The 19,521-nt window shown below is 55.0% G+C and overlaps 1 protein-coding gene across 3 annotated transcripts in view; it reads right to left on the bottom strand.

Moving 5' to 3' along the window:
* Positions 1 to 830: 830 nt before the first annotated feature.
* Positions 831 to 19,521, bottom strand: part of HM13 (histocompatibility minor 13) — a 38,965-nt gene continuing 20,274 nt past the window's right edge. The window contains exons 4-13 of one of the 3 annotated variants that reach the window (XM_008140973.3): positions 18,754 to 18,842; positions 16,644 to 16,729; positions 16,442 to 16,567; positions 15,674 to 15,731; positions 12,710 to 12,793; positions 10,498 to 10,534; positions 8,490 to 8,592; positions 3,938 to 4,023; positions 2,133 to 2,279; positions 831 to 1,258 (exon numbers count right to left, since the gene is read on the bottom strand). In XM_008140973.3, coding sequence (XP_008139195.1) covers positions 1,159 to 1,258; positions 2,133 to 2,279; positions 3,938 to 4,023; positions 8,490 to 8,592; positions 10,498 to 10,534; positions 12,710 to 12,793; positions 15,674 to 15,731; positions 16,442 to 16,567; positions 16,644 to 16,729; positions 18,754 to 18,842 — 916 coding nt within the window. In that variant the 3' untranslated portion in view covers positions 831 to 1,158. Of the gene's footprint in view, positions 1,259 to 2,076; positions 2,280 to 3,937; positions 4,024 to 8,489; positions 8,593 to 10,497; positions 10,535 to 12,709; positions 12,794 to 15,673; positions 15,732 to 16,441; positions 16,568 to 16,643; positions 16,730 to 18,753; positions 18,843 to 19,521 lie in introns of all 3 variants that reach the window. The other 2 variants (XR_003617303.2, XM_008140974.3) reach the window with 2 other exon arrangements.

Genomic DNA, 19,521 nt, shown 5'->3' with positions numbered 1-19,521 from the left:
GCCCCTCCCCATGTTTCTCTAATGGCTCTGGCCCTTGTGTTGTGACCAGCATTGCTGTGGGGAAGGGGGTCGCTCCTAGATTCAGGATCCTTCTGGTCTTGCAGGAGTAATTTTGGGAAGAACCCCAGGAACGACAGCGCTGGGGCCGTGATCTCCAGGACATGAGTCCAGGTGCTCTCCAGATGAAGCCAGGGGTGCTGGTTCTTGCCTGGCCGGCATGCTCAGTGGTTGAGCGTCAACCTATGAACCAGGAGGTCATGGTTCGATTCCTGGTCAGAGCACATGCCTGGGTTGTGGGCTCGACCTCCAGTGTGGGGCGTGCAGAAGGCAGCCAATCAATGATTCTCATCACTGATGTTTCTCTCTCCCTTTCTGAAATAAATAAAAATATATTTAAAAAGAATTAAAAAAACAACTCTTCCCTGGGGACCAGGAGCCCCTGCCCATTTCTCTGCTTTACAGATACTGGTCCCTTTGCTGAGTGAGGTCAGCCTTTTGGTACCAACCCCTCCACTTCCCTTGATGGGGTGAGTGGTAGGTGCAACATCCAGCACCTGCCTATCCTGCTTGCTGCCCCCTAGTGTTGTGAGGACAGTGGTGAGGAAAACTGGATGGCTAGGGGAAGGAGGGCTCGTGGGCACCCTCTGCTGGCCACATGGCATCCTTGGGGTTCGGAGCCAGGCACTGGGTAGGCATCCGGGATGGGACAGAGAGGCCCAGAGGTCAAGGCACCCCCCAGGTTGCGACAGTCCAATCCCCAAGAAGGGCTTCCAGGTCAGTTTCTGGGGGGAGAGAGCGAGCCAGCAGACCCACTGTAAGATGCTAGGAGCGCAGCGGTCTGCCTGGGCAGCGGGATGAGTTTTTAATGTGAGGCAAAGTCAGTTCATAATACAAAAATCTAAAAACCAGACCCATTTTCCCGCCTGGCACCTGGGGCAGAGGGGCGCTGGGGCTTCCTTTGCCTGCAGGTGACAGGGAGGGGCAGAGGAAGGCCAGAGGAGGGGAAGAGGGAGCCGGGCACCGAGGCGTCACTGCAGGATCCGGCTGCCCCGCCCTCCGTGGGGCTGCCAGGCCTGCGGCACCCTCTGGCTGTGCGCGCCTGCGCCGGTCCGTCCCCGCCCGCCTGATGCAGCCCTCAGAGGGTCAGGCACCAGCACATCATTTCTCCTTCTTCTCCAGCCCCTCTGATGCTGAGGCCTCTGCTCCCTCTTTGGATTCTGTCACGGCTGCTGGATCCTTAGGATTTGACTCTTCATAACTGACAAAAAGCAAAACAATAAAAAGAAGACATTTAGAGGCGAGGGAAAGAACCTGTGCCCCGCCATCCCCCCATCCCAGGAAAACCCGGGGCTCACGAGCAGTGCCAGCCCTCTACCCACTGCCCAGTGCGTGGCCCGCCCGCTCTGTGCCCTTCCCAGACAGGCGGCTCTGCTTCCCAGCGCCCGGTGGTGCCAAGGGCAGTGGCAAATGGAGGAGTGGTTGCGCTTGGGCTTGTGTGAACCAACTTTAAGCTTCTTGAACCTTCTGCTGGAGACGGTGGGGGAACAAAGGGGCAGCCAGGATGCGGCTCTGGGAGATGGCTGACTCCCAGGCCACATGGCAGAAGTCAAAGAACTCAGCCCCAGGGGTGCGAGTGGGCAGAGGGCTGCTCTACTGGCAAGTGGCAAGGCACCGCTCTCGAAGGCGGACACCCTGGCTTAACTCTTACTATGGGCTCCACTTATTGAGCAACTGAGTTCATGCCAAGGACAATGCCCACATTTCCTCACTAGATCACCCCGAGGCAGGAATATGCCCACTTACCGATGAAGAAAGAGGCTTTGAAAGGAGAAAGTGACTTGCCCAAGATTATATATGTACAGCGAGTAGTAACAGTGTCTACTACTGTATGACAGAGGTGTTGACACCCACTCTCTCAAGAGCCCCGTATTCTTGGTGAGGACACCGAGGTTCGGGCTGCCCGGTTCCCTGGCCCCACAGCTGGGTGCAGGGACTGCCTGATGGTTGTGGAGGAGCAACCTTTTCCCCTGGCAATGCTCCCTACCCCACTCACTGGGGCCGGGGTATGTGCCCTACCTTGGGCCCTGGGGCAGTGGGGGGAAGCGGGCAGGTGGGCACCCGCTGGGCATTACATGGCGCTGGGATTCTGCGGGCGCCGGCGGTGAGGGCCAGCTAGCTTCTGCTGCATGGAGTCGGCCAGACTGGCTGGGGAGCCCGAGATGGTGGGGAAGTGGGTGAGCCTCGGGGTATGAGGCAGGATTTCCGCTGAGGACTCGTAGCTGTGAGAGACAGACAGAGACAGAAAGGAGAGATGGCGAGGAAAAGACTAAAGGAGGACAGAGCCTTCTCTTCCAGGAGCAGCGAGCAGAACTGCCTTACTTTTACCTCTCTCTGCACGTTGAGCTTCTCTGGACAGAAGCCGGTGTTACTTGGAGAACAAAAAAGAAAAGATGTACGGATACAAGGGGGTACTAGACATCTATGGGCTGTTGGAAGCATTCCTCTGATATGCTGCCGGGTGAAAAATCAAGATGCAGATGCTCCGAGAATGCCACCGTCTGTGCAGGAACATGCACCCGCACCTGCTCTGAGGTGCAAGGGTGTCTCTGAGTGTAGACACTGACAGAGCTGGCCTGTGGGTGTCTGGGCGTTGAGGGTGTTGTCCCTCTCTGTTATGGAATTTTGTTAGCTGTTTGAAAGTAAATATATGAATGAAAAAAGGGGGGCATAACAATAAAGGGAAAAGTAAAACAAAGGATAAGGTGGAGAATTAGGGAGAGGTGGACAGAAAGAGGAGAGAGAGACCCCCTCAGGGCTGGGGGTGGGAAGGGGGGGCTGAAAGCCTCTGTGGCGGAACTTTTAGGGAAACCAAGTATCAATGAGTGAGGGGACCCCCTCTGTTCTAGCTGGGGTGTTCAGAGCTTGACTCCATGAGGATACAGTAGGACTGGGACCAGAGAGGTTACCCCAATGGGTGGGTGGGGTTTAGATTGGACAGGAGCCAGAAGATGAGGGCAGGTGTTCAGCTCAGAGATCAGGTCCCACCTCTGCCCCCAAAGCGCCCCTAGATCTGTTCCCAAGTTCACCTGCAGTCTTGTCTCAAGAGTCCATAGACTTTACCAGGCCAAGAGATAAGGGCAGGCAGGCTGGAGCCTGAGGCTTCTAGGCAGGGCAGGCACGGGGGAGGGGTGAGTCACAGGCTCCCTTGGAGGCAGCCAGGTGCACGGGGAAGGCCCTGGCGGGCGCTCGAGGGACAACTTAGAGGCCAGGCAGGTGGAGCTGGGTGGAAGGCCCGAGTGGGCAGCTGGCAGCTATTTCTGGGTCCCTGGCAGGCGGGGTCAGTGGTGCTGAGGAGCAGACACCTGTGGGAGTCACGCAGGCCTTGGGGTGTGGGTGGGGCTGTGCATGGGCGTGGCTGGTGTGCAGATGGGACTGAGACAGAGAACCCCAGCTAGCTGTGGGTTACAGCTATAGGGGCGGCTGAACGAGGACTGACACTTGACTTCTAATCTGGGGCACTTGCCACCACACTGGAGCCTCCCTAATACTCTCTGTGGAGACTGAGGCCAGGGGAGGGGAAGGACATGCCTAGTCACAGGGTGGCACAGCACAGGTGGCACGGCACAGCCCGTGGGAACTCAGGACTCCTGACAGTGAGGCAGCCTGGGGGAGAAATTCTACACCAGCCAGTCCCTTCTCAGGAGCAGCTGGCCTTTGGCTGTGGGAGCTGTCTGGAGAGGCCCAAGGCCTTGCCCTCTCCTGGCTCCGGCCCACAGAAAGGCTCTTGCGGTGCCCACAGGCCAGGCACCCACCTGCTGGTGGAAAGGGCGAGGGGTGGGGCTGGTGGTGGGAACAATGCTCCCCTGGAGACATGTACAAACAGCTCCACTGGCTGCCTGCAGGTGCACCTGTGCAAACGTCTGCTCCCTGCCCTTACCTGAACATCTCTGTCACTTCTCCCTTAGCCAGTGCCACCAGGACGGGAAAGCCGATGCAGGCGGGGACCAAGTACAGGAGGGCAGGCTGCAAGAGGACACAGGCTGTGAGGCAATGCTGGGCGGGATACCTTCTCAGGGCCACGCACCCTTTCCTGGGCAGGACAGGGACAGCTACTGCCCAGGTTCAGAGCCAGTCAGTGTCTGGGCCTGAATCCGGGCTCCTGGACCGGGGTTGCTCCTCCCTAGGAGGGAAGGCAAGAAACCCAAAGAAACTCAAGTTTGCAGGGCTTTAAGGGTGCCCAGGAGTCTGGCTGGCAGCATCCCAATCACCTAGGACTTTAGGTCAAACATGTAACCTCTTGGTTGGTCCTATTTCCAGAGACCCTCCTTCCCTAGGGTTAATTAAATTAAGTTAAATATTTAATTAATAAAATTAAACAACCAAATAGTATATTGAATTAATATGTATAATTAAATCCTCACTTGAGGATATGTTTTTATTGATTTTAGAGAGAGAGAGAAAGAAACATCGATGTGAGAGAGAAACATTGCTCGGTTGCCTCCTGTATGCACCCTGCCTGGGAATCGAACCCACAATCCTTCGGTGCAGGGATAATGTCCCAACCACCTGAGCCACTGGCCAGGGCCTGGGAGTTTGCGTTTTGGGCACATGCTCCAGGAGATGCTGCTTCAGTAACAAGATGATGATGACGACACAGCTGCTGTGGGTGAGCCCTTGCTGTGGCCTGTACTGAGGTCACCCAGAGAGTCGCTGGCTCTGCCAGGATTCACACCCTGGTAGTCTGGGCCCGAAGCCTGTGCTGAGACTCCAGGTGAACCTGGGTTTGGAGGACGGCCATTATTCTAAGAACCCTTGTTCATGGAACACCTTCTGTGCACACTGAGCTCAGGCCTCCCAGTCCATCTCCTCCTTCCCTATGAGTGTCCTCCTGGGCATAGAAGGCTGATGCTTTGGGAGGAGAGGGGGGCAGTCTAGGCCTCAGAGGTCTAAACAGTAAACGGGGACTGAGTATCGGGCATACTAGACTCTAAAGCCATTCTTTTCCCTGCAGCATCTGAAAGTTGGATGTCACTCTACTGTCCAACCCCCACAGCCCCCTGTGCTCCCTTCTTCCTTCTCCACCGTCGCCTGCCCTGTCCTGCTCCGGCCACACTGGCCTCATTTCAGTCCTCACATCACCTTCAGCCTCAGGACCTCTGTGTGTATAGTTGCTGCTCTTCCCCCTTTGCCTAGATCTCTCCTCCTTCAGCGCTCAGCTCAGCTGTTACCTCCATGGGGAAGCCTTCACTCGCGTGGTCAGATCCTCTTGTTGGACACGCTCAGGGACCCCTGGAATTCTCCACAGTTGCCTGCTCATGGCTGGACCCCTGGCACCCAGAAGAGGGCCTGGCAAATACTAAGCAAATAGTCTTCCTGGACGCTCACAGTCAGGAGGATGCTTGGAGATGGCTGAGTGAGGGGACATCCTTCCTAAAGCTGAGCCAGCCCCTGACCAGAGAACAGGGCTCCACAGCCTGTGAGTCTGACCTGCAGATCATTTTTGGGCAACCTTCCTGGGTGGGCTGTGAACCACACACACTTCACAATTATATTATCCTTGAATCCAGTAACACCATAAATATTAGGATCTGAGTTTTATAGACGATGCTACTGAGGTTCAGACGGAGGTAATGACTTGCCCAAGTTAACACGGGGGGTCTATAAGTGGTTGAGCTTGGATTTGAACCTGGGAAGCTGAGCTTCTCCCACTGCATCAGGTCTCTGCTATGAGCTAGGCTTTGGGCCAAGAGCAATAGAAATCACAACAACAAAGGTCTACACCAGAACTTGTGAGGCAGCTCAAGCAGTACTCAGAGCCGATGGGAGTGGCTCCTTTGGGAGACAGGGAGTTCGAGATTATCAGGAGGTCACAAGTGTACTGTGTTCTTTCCTCTCAAGGCATCAGGGAACCTCTCCAGACAAAGCCAGTGCTGAAGAGGCTAGGGTGTACAAGCAGCTCAGGGCGGTGAGCAGGGGTTAGGACTCCTGGCTTTTCATCCAGCTTGGCTTTGGATGCTAAACCACGCCCCTCTCTCTCTGAACAATGAGGTCACTGATCATCTCCAAGGGCCTTTCTAGAAGGCGTCTAGACCCCTGGCTTAGTGTGGCTTTTTGGTAGAGGTTCAGTGGGTTGAAGACTGCTTAGGCAGAGGACACCCCTACCTAAGGAACCGCTGGCACTGGGACTGCCTGTGTCTGGGAGAGAGAGAGAGACCTCACAGAAAGGCCCCTTATGTCCTGGATCCCTTTCTCAAGATTTTTAGGGAGATGCCCACATGGATGACTGGGGAGAATGGCTGGGCTGCTGCTGGGGAGTAATACAGGCCTGGGCCTAGGGGACAAAAGTCCAGGGTTCCAGCTGGGGCCCAGCTTGACTTGCTGTGTGACCCAGGAAAGGCTCCTTTTCTGTCTGGGCTACAGTGTCTCCCACAAAGAGAAGACCATTCTCCTGCCTCTGCTTAGCTGTGAGAGCTCCCAATGGAATCCTCTAGCCAAGGCAGAAGGCAAGCCTGCCACCTGGTGGCCGCTGGCGGAATAGCTCTGGGCTTGGAATCTAAGGTCTGAGAGCGGGAGAAGAGATGTCCAAGCTCCTTCCCCAGTCCAGGTTCAATCACTCTCTGCAACCTCCTTGCCAAGTGTAGGTCACTCTCAGCTTGCACAGACCCAAGGCTGTTTAGAACAGAAGAGAATGAGAGATGGCTCCGCACTGGTTCTTGGTTTCTTCACCTATGGGGTAGAGGACCTTAGCCCTTGTGTAAAATAATACTAGTATCTACTTCATGCATACTGTAGATACGCAAATACTATAACAACTAAACAAGTGAATGAGCGAAAGGGTTTAGGAGTGCCTGGCACAGAGGAACTGCTCAACAAACAGTTCTTGGCTGGTGCCCAGGAGGGTCAGGGAGGTGGGGACCAGCAACAATGACAGCTAATACTACATGGGCCAGGGATGATTCTGAGCACGTTACTTATATTAACTCATTTAACTTCAAGCAACTCCAAGGCGGCTACTACTATTTACCCTCATTTTCTGTTTTTATCCATCTACTAGTGGCCAGGTGCACGAAATTCGTACACATTAAAAGGGAATTAATTAGAGGAAATATTTTAATATTGCTATTTGCCCTTTCTCTATAATAGAAGTGTCAGAGAGGAAAGAAAATTAGTAAAATGTATATGAAAATCTTCCTCCTGTCAGAGTCTGGGGCACACCATGGGACCCAGAGTCAAGTCCCCACCCACCCGCATGCATGCGTCTAAATCGCGCGAGATCCAGACCTGGCTGGCCCCACCCCTGTCAAGCCCCACTGGGCAGGGGGCGCGACCTGAGGTCCCCCAGCCTGGCACCGGGGCAGGGAGCCCACCTTGAGGTCCCCCATCAAGCCCTACTGGGCAGGGGGTGCAGCCTGAGGTTCCCCGGCCTGGCATTGGGGTGGGGTGTGTGGCCTGAGGTCCTCTGTCAAGCCCCGCTGGGCTGGGGGGCATAGCCTCAGGTCCCTGCTGATCACTCGTTACAGGAACCTCACCTCCGCGGTGGGTGCAGCCATCTTGTGATGGCGTGAGGGTTAATTTGCATATCACTTCTTTATTATATAGGAGGATGAGGAAAATCAAGAAGAAGTTCAGCAACCTGCCAGAGTCCCACAATTGCAGACAGTAGGGTCTAGATCCCCATCAGGGCTCCCTTAGCTTCTTTCCACACTGCCCTTCCCAGAGCTGGGGGCTCAGAGCCTGGGCTTGGTTTCCCCGTGACACAGGTTTGAATCTCAGCTCCACCACATACCTTCTGCCGGGCACCTGAACTCGTTTCATCTGTTCACAACGACCCTCATGAAGTTCGAGCAGAGCCTGGCCCACAGAAGTGCTCTCATTTCCAGTAAAGAGCACTGTCTGCTTGCTTTGCCTTCCGTCTCCCCCTCTTCAGGTCACACTGACAATGGCTCCAGCCCCCACCCCACCCTGGTTCACTCTGTGGCAACTCAGTACCCATTTTGGTGGGACAAGGAGGCAGAGCCTGGCCAGGCTTGGGGAGTGAGGGAGGGGACCCCCAATACCCTATCACTCATCTGGCAGGGCGGGCTCTGGGCTGACACACCCAACACATACCCCAACTCCATTCTCTGTCTCCCCCCACTGAGGCTGAGGAGTCACCCCCCCTCTCAGACTCCCTGCAGCTGGGGCCACGTGACATGGATCTGGCCCAGGAGTGTGGGCAAGTCTGCTGGGAAGGTTCTGGGGAAGGTGTCGCCCTTCTGATGAAGGCAAACAGGCATGGCTGGTACTGTTTCCTCCTCCTCGCCACTAACGTGTGTGCTGCCTGAAGCAGAGGCCTCATCTTGCAAGAACCATGAGTGAAAGGCGGAGAATCAGACATGCTTGCTCTGACAGCAACGGGTAACGCTCACCTCTGGATACGACAAATACCCCCTATGACGGCCCCGTTACCTGCGTGAAGCATTCCCGATACTGAGGCCGGCCCTGCTCACCTGGGCGTGCTTAAAGATGTGCATGATGAAGATGGTGAGGCCCAGGCCGAAGATATAGGCCGCAAAGCTGGTGTAGAAGTAGGTGTGGGTGTTCTTCTTCAAGCTTCGGGAAAGGATGGGAGGAAGAGGGAGTGTTAGATGCAGCATCCCTTTAAAACAGGAGCTGGGAAGACCCTGGAGGCGTTGGGGTGGCTGAGAGCTCTGGGCTGGGATTGTCCAGAAGTGGGTGCACCTCTGGAACTGCTCCAGCTGTGTCTTTGGACAAGCCACTTTCCTTCTCCCAACCTCAGTTTACTCATCTGCAAAATGGGGATCTATCTACCACAATCTATCTCCCTGATGGTTGTGAATATCAAATGCTATAATCTAGGACAGTGGCTTAAGATTCTAGCCGGCACAAAATCACCTGGAAACCTGGTAAAAAAACACACAAAACACCACAAGAGTTCTAGGTCAAATTACCAAGGAGTCTGAGCTAATAGGTCTGGGGCAAGGTCCTGGAATCTGCATTTTGGAAAAACCCAGGGGAATCTGATACAGGTGGACCATGCTTTTAGAGAAACTGTAAAACTATTTTAAGTGCAGTGCACATAATAATTCAGTTCCCTGTTGTGAATAATAGATGGTGACTGCATAGATAAAATGCCAGCGACTTCCTGGAGGTGATTCATCCAAGATCAGCTTCAGAACAGCTGAATCACAAGCAGCCTGGCATTGCCATGACAGGACTTTCCTTTCCAATGCCAGCTTGCGACCTCTGCGTGTCACTAGCACTTGGGACAATGCCTGGTAACATCTGTGAAACGAACGAGAACTTCTGACCCCCTTCTCTCCTTGCCTTGGCTGCTTCTAAGCCTTGAGCTGCAAGTACACTGAGAGCCACTCTGTTTGGAGGCCTGGGGAGCAACTGACTCCCTGTGGGAATGTTGCACAAATTCTGGAACCAGCTCTAAAGGGCTTGCTTATCCTGAAGTCCAGGCGAGGAGATCTGAGGTTACTGGCAGCTGAATGTGTGTCTCCAGCAAAGAGTCCAGGGACTTTTGTGGGTTTCTCTTTATGTCACCTCTGAACAGCCAAGAGTAGCTGGCTGACACAGACGTGCCTCAACTTACAAACTGGCCAGGTCCTTTCCAAAGGCTGGCTGTAAGTCTGTGTCCGTGAGGTCCAGAGCGGCACCACACCAACAGCCCAGATGTATGCGAGTGGGGAAGTGAAGTTTCACATGCAAACTGGATTTCAGGGATGCTGGTACTGAGTTTCTCATGACCACCGTTAACACAATTATTGCCTTTGCAATGACCAGGCATGAGGAAATGAAGAAAAGTTCATAAACCACCTCAAAATTACGGGCACACACTGCAAGCTCCCCACTGGGGTGACTGAATGCCACCTGCTGGCGGCAGGTCCAGCTGGCCGGGTGCGTTATTAACTCAAGCGCGACCTTCCCTGTGTTTTAACTGGTGACTCAAGCGGGCCCCTATCTCCCCCTTGTGCTCACTTTCTACAATGGACTGAAAAAAGTCTGAGAAGGTGAGGGTGGGGACAGCCGGAGCAGCTGGGCCATGGCGACCTGCCCCAGGCTGATAAGAAACGGGAGGGCTGACTGCAGCTGGATCTTCCTGGGAGCTCCCGAGGTCAGACTGCGCCCAGCGCTCTCCAGATCTGCGGTACTGAGGCAGAAACTTGTTTACCACTAACATAAGGATGAAGAACCTTAGCTCAAAAAGGTCAGGCCACTTGCCAAGGTCACAGTGGGAGAAAGCACAATGGATTTAAATCCTCTGGCCTGTGATTCTTAACTTTTTTTTTTTTTTGTCACAGGCTCTTTGAACACTTAGAACCTCAAAATGCAAAAGGCAGATAAAATCAGAATTACTCTGGCTGCTGGGGGGATGGAGGGTCCCCTGAAGTCCCTTCTCTGGGCTCCTGGAAGGTGATGGAGAAGCCCCCGCTAGGGGAAGGCCCCTCACTCACGGAGCCGGATGGTTAGGGGTCCTAAGAAGCTTACCTGATGTCAAAACGCAGCAGCAAGGCAATGAAGATTCCTGTTGGGAGGAAGCCCGGGTTAGACAGCGGCAGGGAAGCCAGCACCCCAGAGCTGGAGCCCTCTGTCTTGGCCAGGGAGGAACGAACACACAACTGGGTCCCCGGCCTGGTGTTCCCAGCCACGGAGCGATCACTGGGACCCAGGGAGTGGCCAATACGTCAACTGCCAGCAGAAATTCTGCTTCCCTGCCATCAGGCCACTCAGACCCACGAGAAGGCCCCAGGACCTGCTTTGGCTGGGACCACACTGATCTGGCTCCTCTACCCAATGCTGATCGAGGGCTGCTAGTACCAGGCACCACAGGCAATAGAAGGGCAAGCAAAACCACCGCACCCCGAGTTCAGCCAAGGGGGCACGGGGTACACACTCTGCTCGCACAGAACCAGAGCCGATGTGAGATTAGAGCAGTGAGAGGGCGCTTCCTGCCCCAGGGGAGGTATATCAAGATGAGACCCAGGCTCGGGGAAGGGTGCGGGAGGGAGAGTTCTTTGAGGAAGTGACATTTGCCAGGGAGAGGAACAACATGAGCAAAGAGCCTGAGGAAAGAAGGCTCAGGGATGTGGTAGAGGTCAAGGACAGCCAGTAAGGCTGCAGCCCAGAACAGGAGATGCAGGGGACAGACCAGCCATGCAGGGCCCACGGGGCATGAGGAGTTGGGTCTCTATCCTGAGTAAGGGAGCACACTGGAAGAGTTCCAAGTGGGAGAACAACTAAGCATATTTAGAAAAAGACCGTGCTCACAGGCTGCAGGGAGAAAGAGTGGATAAGCAGATCATGAGGAGGCTCTGTGGGAACTCAGCAGAGGATGGTTAACTCTGTCCACCCACTGAGCTTCTTCTATTTGTACTTTAAAACCCAGCCCAGACACCCTTAAGTCCCAGGACACACGGTCCACCTCTGTATGTTGAACACACACCACACCAGTCTGTGTGTCTCCCTGACTGGTCTTTGGGCTCATTCAGGGCAAGGGCTGAATCTCATTTAGTTGAGAGCAAACTCTCAGGAACCAAAACATTCTTTGCTGATCAGAAGCACCGACTGACAACATACTTCATTTTAAAGAGGGAAATGAGTTAGTCCCCACTGTAGACTGTGTGAGTAGGGAGTTGGTGGGTAGAAAGCAAACAAATGCTGCCTTTCTGTAAGCAAAGTGGGGAACTCAGTGCCCCCTGGCGGCGGAATTCTGCAACTGCTGCAACTGTTCCCCAACTGACCCAGGGGTCAGAGCTTTGCCAAGAGCTTCCACCATTCCTAAAGCATCTGGTCCTCAAAACAATCCAGCGACCTGTTCTTTGAAGAATATCACCGGGCTCTGTGAGGGTACAACCACCTTCCATTCACTGTGACTGCTGAAAGACAGGTGTCTGTGGGCACACACAGAAATGCAGCCATGTCCCTCCCGTGCAGGCCGCAAGCCCAGATTACAACCAACACGGACACTGGGGAAGGCCGTGTGGGGGCCTGTGACAGGCCATGCTGCAGTGACCCGAGTGCTTTACGGACTCGATTTTCTAAGGGAGCTGCCTCGTCCTGGGAGGACACCTCCCTGCCTAACAGCACTGCACGTTATGGAAACACTTGGGTTTAAGACCATGATCAGCTGCCTCCCACACGTGCCCCGGCCAGGGATCAAACCTGCAACCTAGGTACGTGTCGTTGACCAGGAATCGAACCCTCGACCCTTCAGTGAGTGGGCTCTAACCACTTAGCCACACAGGCAGTTCTGCCTGGAGCCCTCCCAGCACTGGGAGCAGAGGGCCAAGGGGACTGTGGCGGTCCCAGCACCTCTTTAACACTTGCAGACATTGGTGAGGGGAGTGTAATGTGTGGGTGTGAAGGGTCAGGTTCTTTCACCACTGTCGTGAAATGTGCCTTTTCAGTGTACTTCAGTCAGTCTGTCATACACGTTTATTTTTGTAGTTCCTAGTAACATCTGTTCACCAAGCCGAAGCTCAGCGAGGACGCTCTTGGCATTGCTGTCCCCCCAGTGCCCAGCCCAGGCCTGGCACCTGACTGGTGCTCCATCATGTGTGTCGAGGTGGATTCCTTCACCAAGCCCGGGGCTGAGCCAGGGGTGGGAGGTGGGTCACCTTCCTCCTCTTTCCCACTGGGGAAGGCTGTTTCACAGTATTCCTCCTTGGTCCAGGGAACCCTCCCCACCCCCGCCTGGTACCTGGGATGACGATGTCGCCGAGTCCTAGCATGGCGAAGTTGTCCGCCTCGAGGCCCTTCTCCAGCAGATCCTGGGGGAACACCACTGTAGGGGAGGCAGGGAGGCGAGGAGTTGGTGCTGGCCCACCTCTGCTGTAGGAAACTCACACCTGCACTCTGGGTGGGGTGGGGGCGGGGACGAGAGGATGCTGACAGGCTGATGGGCAATGTCTTCCTTCATCTGAGACCACAGCTGGTCAGAGCAGGGAAGACTCCAGGATCACCTGGGTCAAAGGCTTAATGCCCCCATGGAGTTACACAGCAATGGAAGCCTTGGTTAAATGGGACTGACCCTCAGACAAGGAGGTAAGAGCCCACAGTGCTGAGGTGTGACAGGGTTCCCCTCTCACTACGACAGGGCGAGGGCAGACGGGTGTCTGTTCGAAAGCAGGGAGCCTGGCTCTCGGCTCTTACTGTACCTGCTGAGGGAGAAAAGGTCACACATCCACACATTCCGTGCTGAAAGCCTCCCACTCAGAAATCCCTCTATGGGCTTTTTTGGATAAATACAGATTGAGAGAAATGCCCCCCTCCCCCCCATGTCCAGTTATGGCTAGAGGCGCTGTAACTGGATTTTAGCCTCAGGGCCTTGAGAGCAGAGCCGTTAGGTGTGAGCTTCAGGGTCAGAATCTTGGCTCTGATGTGTGACTTTGAACAGGTTACCTAACGGCTCTCTGCCTTAGTTTTCTCACCTGTGAAATGGGCGTGACAACAGAACTGAGCCCATAGGGTTGTGGTGAGACTGAGATGATTGGCACTTTGTTAACTGCTACCTCATGCCTTCTTTACGAACCCAGTCAGGTTTTGGGTGGAGCAGCCTTTCCAGGCGATGCATCAAGTGTGCTGTGGCGAAGACGATCAGGACAATCCTGGTCCTTGAATTCCCGACTTCCCTTGCTGCTGGGGGTGGTCAAGTGCCCCAGCTCTGGGCAGTGATCCATAGGCAGAGGCACGCTGGGGGCTGTGGGTAAGCTTGTGCTCCCCTAATAAATGTATAGACGCCCTTCCTCCCTGCGGACTTCCTCCTGCTTTGAATGCAGCTACGATGATTTACAGATTTCCCCATTCACCCTTAGTCCTGGTACCATTCAGTTCTGAGTGGCAGATGTGGAAACCAGGGCCCAGAGAGAAGTCTCTTTCCTAAGGTCTCTCAGCCAGCAGGTGTCAGATCTGGGATTCAAGTCCAGGCAGCCTGACTTCAGCACACGTGCAGGCAACCCGTGTGCGATACTGCCTGAGCGCCACTCCCAGCAGGGGAGGAGCCGGCCTTCCCCCAGCCAGAAAGCCAGACTCTCAGCACCAGAGACCAAACAGGACAGTCGTACCCCTGTTCGACGGTCACATTTTCCCCGCTGAGCAGTGTCCAAGTCCCTGGCAGGATATCCTTGCTTTCCCCAAATCTGGCCTCTTTCCTGCTGCTCCCCTAACTCATCCCCCCCTCCCAGGGCCCTCCATGCAGTCTGTCTCCAGCCCTTTGCTGAAGCTGTGCTCATCTACCTTTCGAATGCCCACTCTGCCCCTGCGTGCTTGGTAAAGGCACATTCCTCCTTCATGACGCAGGCAATCTTTTCCCGACACTTTGGCTGGTTCATCCATCAAAGCACGTGGGGAACTGTCCTCACCCACACCCTTGGTTCTGGGAGGCTGCTAACTAAAATACCCCCAGGAGGGCAGCGGCCCAGGCCTGTCCACCGGACCCTCCATCTTCCCAGCAGGAGTGCCTGGCTCAGGGGCCAGGGCAGGCTCCATACATTTACTCAAGCTAAAGCTGGGTAACGGGTTTTCCCCGGGTCCCTGAGCTGGGACCAGGGCATGTAGGAGCAGCGTGTGGCCATGATTCCTCCTCTGGCTCACGCAGAGGTCCTGTCTGCAGTAGCGGAGAATGAGACCGTGGGAAAGACAGTTCGTAACTGACTCTCTGAGGCCGACGTCACTCTGACTGCCGAGCCAATGCTTCCCATGGAGCCCACTCCGTGTTCGCGCCTTCCCCACGGGACCCCCCCTTCACCCTGCTGTCATGGCTGGTGCAGCAGCTTCCAGTGTGGGTCTCCTGATCCCCGGAGGTGACTCTTGAGTAGTCTGAGGCTTAAACTCTAAGCTAATCATGCTTTCTCTTGTCCCCCTTGCTGATGACGGGTTTGGATTTGGGCCGGTGACCCAGTTCTGGCCAGTGAAATAGAAGGGAAACTGCAGGGAAGATATGGGGAAAACATTCCTCTCTGATGAAAGAGAGACAAAACTCCCCCTTTCTGTCCCTGCACATGGCTGAGTGAGGAATCCACACTGGGAACTGTGGCAGCCACCTTGGGACCAGGAAGGGATGAGCGTAAGGGACAGGCGGGCATGCTGAGAATGATGGGTGGGAGGAATGCAGTCACCTTGGCTCTTGGCGACTCCACCGGGGTCATTAACCCAACCCCGAGACGCTCTACCACTGGGCTTGCCATAGTGCGCATTAACAAAATGTTCACATTGCTTAAAGATGCTTGCAGCTGGATTTTCTAATATTTATAAATGATGGGTACATGAAGAACACGGCCAGGCAGTGTGAGACACATGGGAGATGGTGCCCAATTGCGGCACTAAAGGGATCAGTGAGGAGCTGCAGGTCTCTGGAATGCCCATGTGTGCCCGCCACAGGTGCGTGAGACCCCCCCTCTATGCTTACTTCCATGCCAGCCCACCCCACAGCACACTGCACGGTGACCAAGTGGCTAGAGGCCGGGCTTGGGCAGAGGTGGCTGGGTGAGATCACGGCCAGGTGAACCATGGAGACAAGGAAAGGAGGCTGGAGACGCAGGAGAGCTTGGAGGGAGACCAGGTGTGTGGGGAGAGCTAACGGACCGGAATGACCGGAACAGGGACCACAGGGGAAGGGCCACTAGGGTGGGGGCAAAGGGACTCCCCACGTGGGGTGGTCACTTACATTTTATTGGTGCTTCAAAGGACCTGGCCACTGTCACCATGACATTGGTGCCAAACACCTGGAAGGACAAGAAAGGAGTCTAGAAGGGTATGCGGGCGGGAGGGACAGAATGGCTGACCTCAGGCGCCTCAATGTCCTGCTGAGATCTGCAGGGAGAGGAAAGGGAGCTGGGAGGGGCTCCAGCAGATGCGAAGTTGAGTAGGTGGCCCCCGAAACTGGTCCTGGGGACACTTCATGGGGCTCCTGGTTCTGGGCAATTCAAAGGTGTCAGAAAAGAGCCTCTGACGTCCCTGACCAGGCACCCTGTTTGCCCGGGGCTCTGCCCTTCCAAGAGATGCCCCTGCAGCATCACCCACTTAAGAGAAGAGGCTGCCTGAGGCTGGAGAGAGGGCACCGGCATCAGGCTGCCCACGACCCCACAGCAGTGCCTCTCGGAGTCAGTGTGGCAGGTCTCGGCCCAGGGCTGTGTGCAGCCAGAGCCTTCAGTCAACAGCAGCCTCTGCTTCACAGATCAGTGCCCGTGCCAGGCCCGTGAATCAGCACTAACCACCCCTGCCAGGGCCACCCTGAGAAAGAGACGAGGAGGGCTGCAGGCACCGGGCACAGGGTGGGCTCTCAGCCTGGGGGGACCTGCTCTCTCCTCTGTCATGGATGAAGGCAACGGAGCCCAGAGGGACCTTCTCTGAGGCCTTGACTTCCAGGCCACGGCTGCTGCCCTCCGTCAGATGACCGCTGCCCAGGGGGAAAGGGGAGCAGGGAGAGCCTTACCCAGAAGATGTCGTAGACGAAGAGGCCGCCCAGCAGGATGCAGCCGGTGCTGACGTTGTTCAGGTGCAGGAGCTCCACCCCGTTGAGGGAGAAGGCCAAGCCGAAGAGGTTGTTGGCAATCCAGTGCTGGGGGAAGGTGGGAGTGAGACCTGTTCGTGCGCCCCTCGCCCCGCCCCATCCAGCGCTGCCTCTGGCTACTTACTTTCCTCAGCAGGTACCAGACGCCAACGATGCTGCTCAGGCCCAGGCACACCAGGTCCTTGGTGTCAAACTCATAATTGATGATCTCTGGGCAGAGAGGCCGGGTAAGTCCACTCCCCGGGGGCGGGGCTGCCCCTCCCACCTGTCAGCCCCTGGACGGAGGAGGGCATGGCTGTGGGCACTGTCAGAGGCTCAAGGGAGCCTCCCCCAGTCTCTCCATTTTCCTAGAGGAGGGAATGGAGGCTCAGAGAGAACACAGGCCAGGCCTGGTGCGGGGTCAATGGGAGGTGGCTGGAAGCACAGGTTCTACATTGTAGGTGGGTGACCCTGGGGGAGGCCGTTCCCTTTCTGAGCTTCAGTTTTCTTATCTGTAAAATGAGGATCACGTCACCTCCCTGATAGGCTGCTGTGGGGAGCAAGTGAGATGGCCCTTACGAAGCTCCCCGCACGGTGCCTGGCACACAGTGGGAGGCCGATCAATACCAGCTGCCAGCAAGGCCAGGTCCCAGTTCTTTCAGGAACCTCTCTATTTTGCCGCCAAAGGAATGAGGAAGGTTGCTGGCAGCCCTACGTCACTAGGAGAGGAGGAAGAGAGGAAGAGATGGCGCCTGGAGAAAAAGCAAGGGCGAGTCCCTGGGTCGGCTCCTGTGGGGAACCCTGTGGCAGAGACAGTCTCCATCACTTCAAGTTTCCTAACAAGGAAGCCCAGGGCCACCGAGCACAGCCACTGTTGGAGATTTCAGCGGGGAGGAGGCTGCTGCTGGGCCCCAGTTTCCGCTTTCCTCTGTGGTGACAGCACCCTGATGATTTTCATCTGGACACCAGGCCAACCAGCTCTTGGCCACAGTTCCCAGCTTCCCCTGCTGCTAAATGGGACTGTGACACAGCTGCCTCTCCTTCCGTCTGGTGGGACCGGGGAGGGACGGTGCACCATCGGAGACCCAAGGGTCACGGCACGAGGCAGAGCAAGAGACAGACAGCGCCTGGGACCCTGAAGATTCTGTGTGCAAGCTTAGCCTTTCTTTCTTCTTTTTTTTAAATCAACAGATGCACTAGGGATGCAAAGAAGTCACATAAAATTGCTGTTCTTTAGAAACAAGATAGAATGTGCTAGGCTCCAGTAGGAGAGTGCGACATTCACAAACTCAGACTTTTACATGTGAGACACCTTCCATTTGGTCAAGCCATTGTAATCCTGTTACAACATTCGAACCCACAACCTAACGAATCCCCAAAACCCAGGCTTTCCCCAATTCCTTGCAGTTTTTACTTTCTTTTTAAAAAATGTTTTTATTTACTTATTTATTTTTAATAGAGAGAGGAAAGGAGAGGGAGAGAAAGACAGAAACATCAATTCGTAGGCTCTGGTTGCCTCCCACCTGTTCCCTGACAGGAGATCAAACCCGCAACCTGGCTATGTGCCTGACGAGGAATCCAACTGGCGGCCCTGCGGTCATGGCATGACAATCAATCAACCAGCCACTCTGGCCAGGGCATAGTTTTCACCTTTTAAAAAGCCCTGGAGCCCTGGACAACAGTGTGGCTCGGTTGGTTGAGCGCCGTCCCATGCACCAAAAGGTGATGGGCTCAATTCCTGGTCAGGGCACAAGCTCAGGTTTTGGGTTTGACTCTGGCCGGGGCACGTGGGAGGCAACCAATTGATGTTTTTCTCTCTGTCTCCTTTCCTTTCTCTCTTAAAAAAAAAAAAAAAAGTCATGGAACCTCCCTTTCAAATCTTAGGTAGGAAAGTAATCATACTAAAAATAGCTACAACAGACAACTTTTACTGAGTGCTTACTACAGCCAGGCAGCGTGCTGAATGCTTCCCACTCATCTCCTACTTGCGTCCTAACAACATACCTAAGTGGGAGGTAATAGATCATCACTTTTATTTTACCGATAAACAAACAAACAAACCCCCAACAAAAACACCCAAGGCTCAGAGAGGTAAAGGCGCTCACCCAGAGTGCCCCAAGCAGGCAGTGGCAGAGCTGGGCTGTGAACCCAGGCAGTGTGACCCAGGGCCCACCTTCTCCATCACTCGCTCTATCCAAGAGCCCCAACATCGGAGAGACGAAGGGGAGTGGAGGAGGAAAGCGGGCAGCACTGACCTTCCTTGTTCTCCCCAGAGCCCTGCGTGAAGAGCAGCTGGTACTGTCGATTTGGGAAGTTGGCTGGAAAAAACTTACTCATGAAGGGGCTGGAAGAAAAGACAAAGCAGATTAGCAAACAGAGCCCCCGTGGGCAACCACCCCAATAAAGCCCCCATTCACAGCTGTGATCCCCAGCAGCCTCACAGCTGTCCTGACAGGCAGGTGTTATTGTGCCCATTTTACACATTTGGAGCCAGAGGCTCTCAGAGGGTAAGTGACTGCCCAGAGTCACACAGGGAGTCAGTCTCTGAGCTGAGATGTGAACCCTGGGCTCTGGTGCTTCCAGACTGCCTCTAGGCTGTCACCCAAGAAACACAAAGCAGCAGACTTGCATGGAAAATGCAGTTTTAAGGAGAGTAACGGATCCCAAAGTCTGGTCCACGCACCGTCTGTATGAGTCCCTCGTCAAGAATGCATATTCCTGAACTCCTTTTCCGACCTACTAAGTTAGATGACCTGATGGTCATCCCACTCCCTTGACTTGTGAGGCCTGAGACTTTTATGAACTCGTTGGACTTGATCAGCCGGACAAATCCCAGCCCCATGGGTGGCAATTCCCTCACGTTAACCCAGCATGGGCTTGGCCTCTTCTCTTGTAATCCAGCATACTCTGCTTCCTGGCCGGGCAGGGAACAGACGTTCTTTTCTGGATCACCCACAGAGCAAGATCAGCTGGCATATTAGGCCTCTTGGTGCAGCCTGGGGTGGCCCCAGGCTTGGGTGGCC

The sequence above is a fragment of the Eptesicus fuscus genome, chromosome 12, assembly GCF_027574615.1.
Source record: "Eptesicus fuscus isolate TK198812 chromosome 12, DD_ASM_mEF_20220401, whole genome shotgun sequence".
NCBI classification, from domain to species: Eukaryota; Metazoa; Chordata; class Mammalia; order Chiroptera; family Vespertilionidae; genus Eptesicus; species Eptesicus fuscus.
This window is presented reverse-complemented; position numbering and strand designations above follow the sequence as displayed.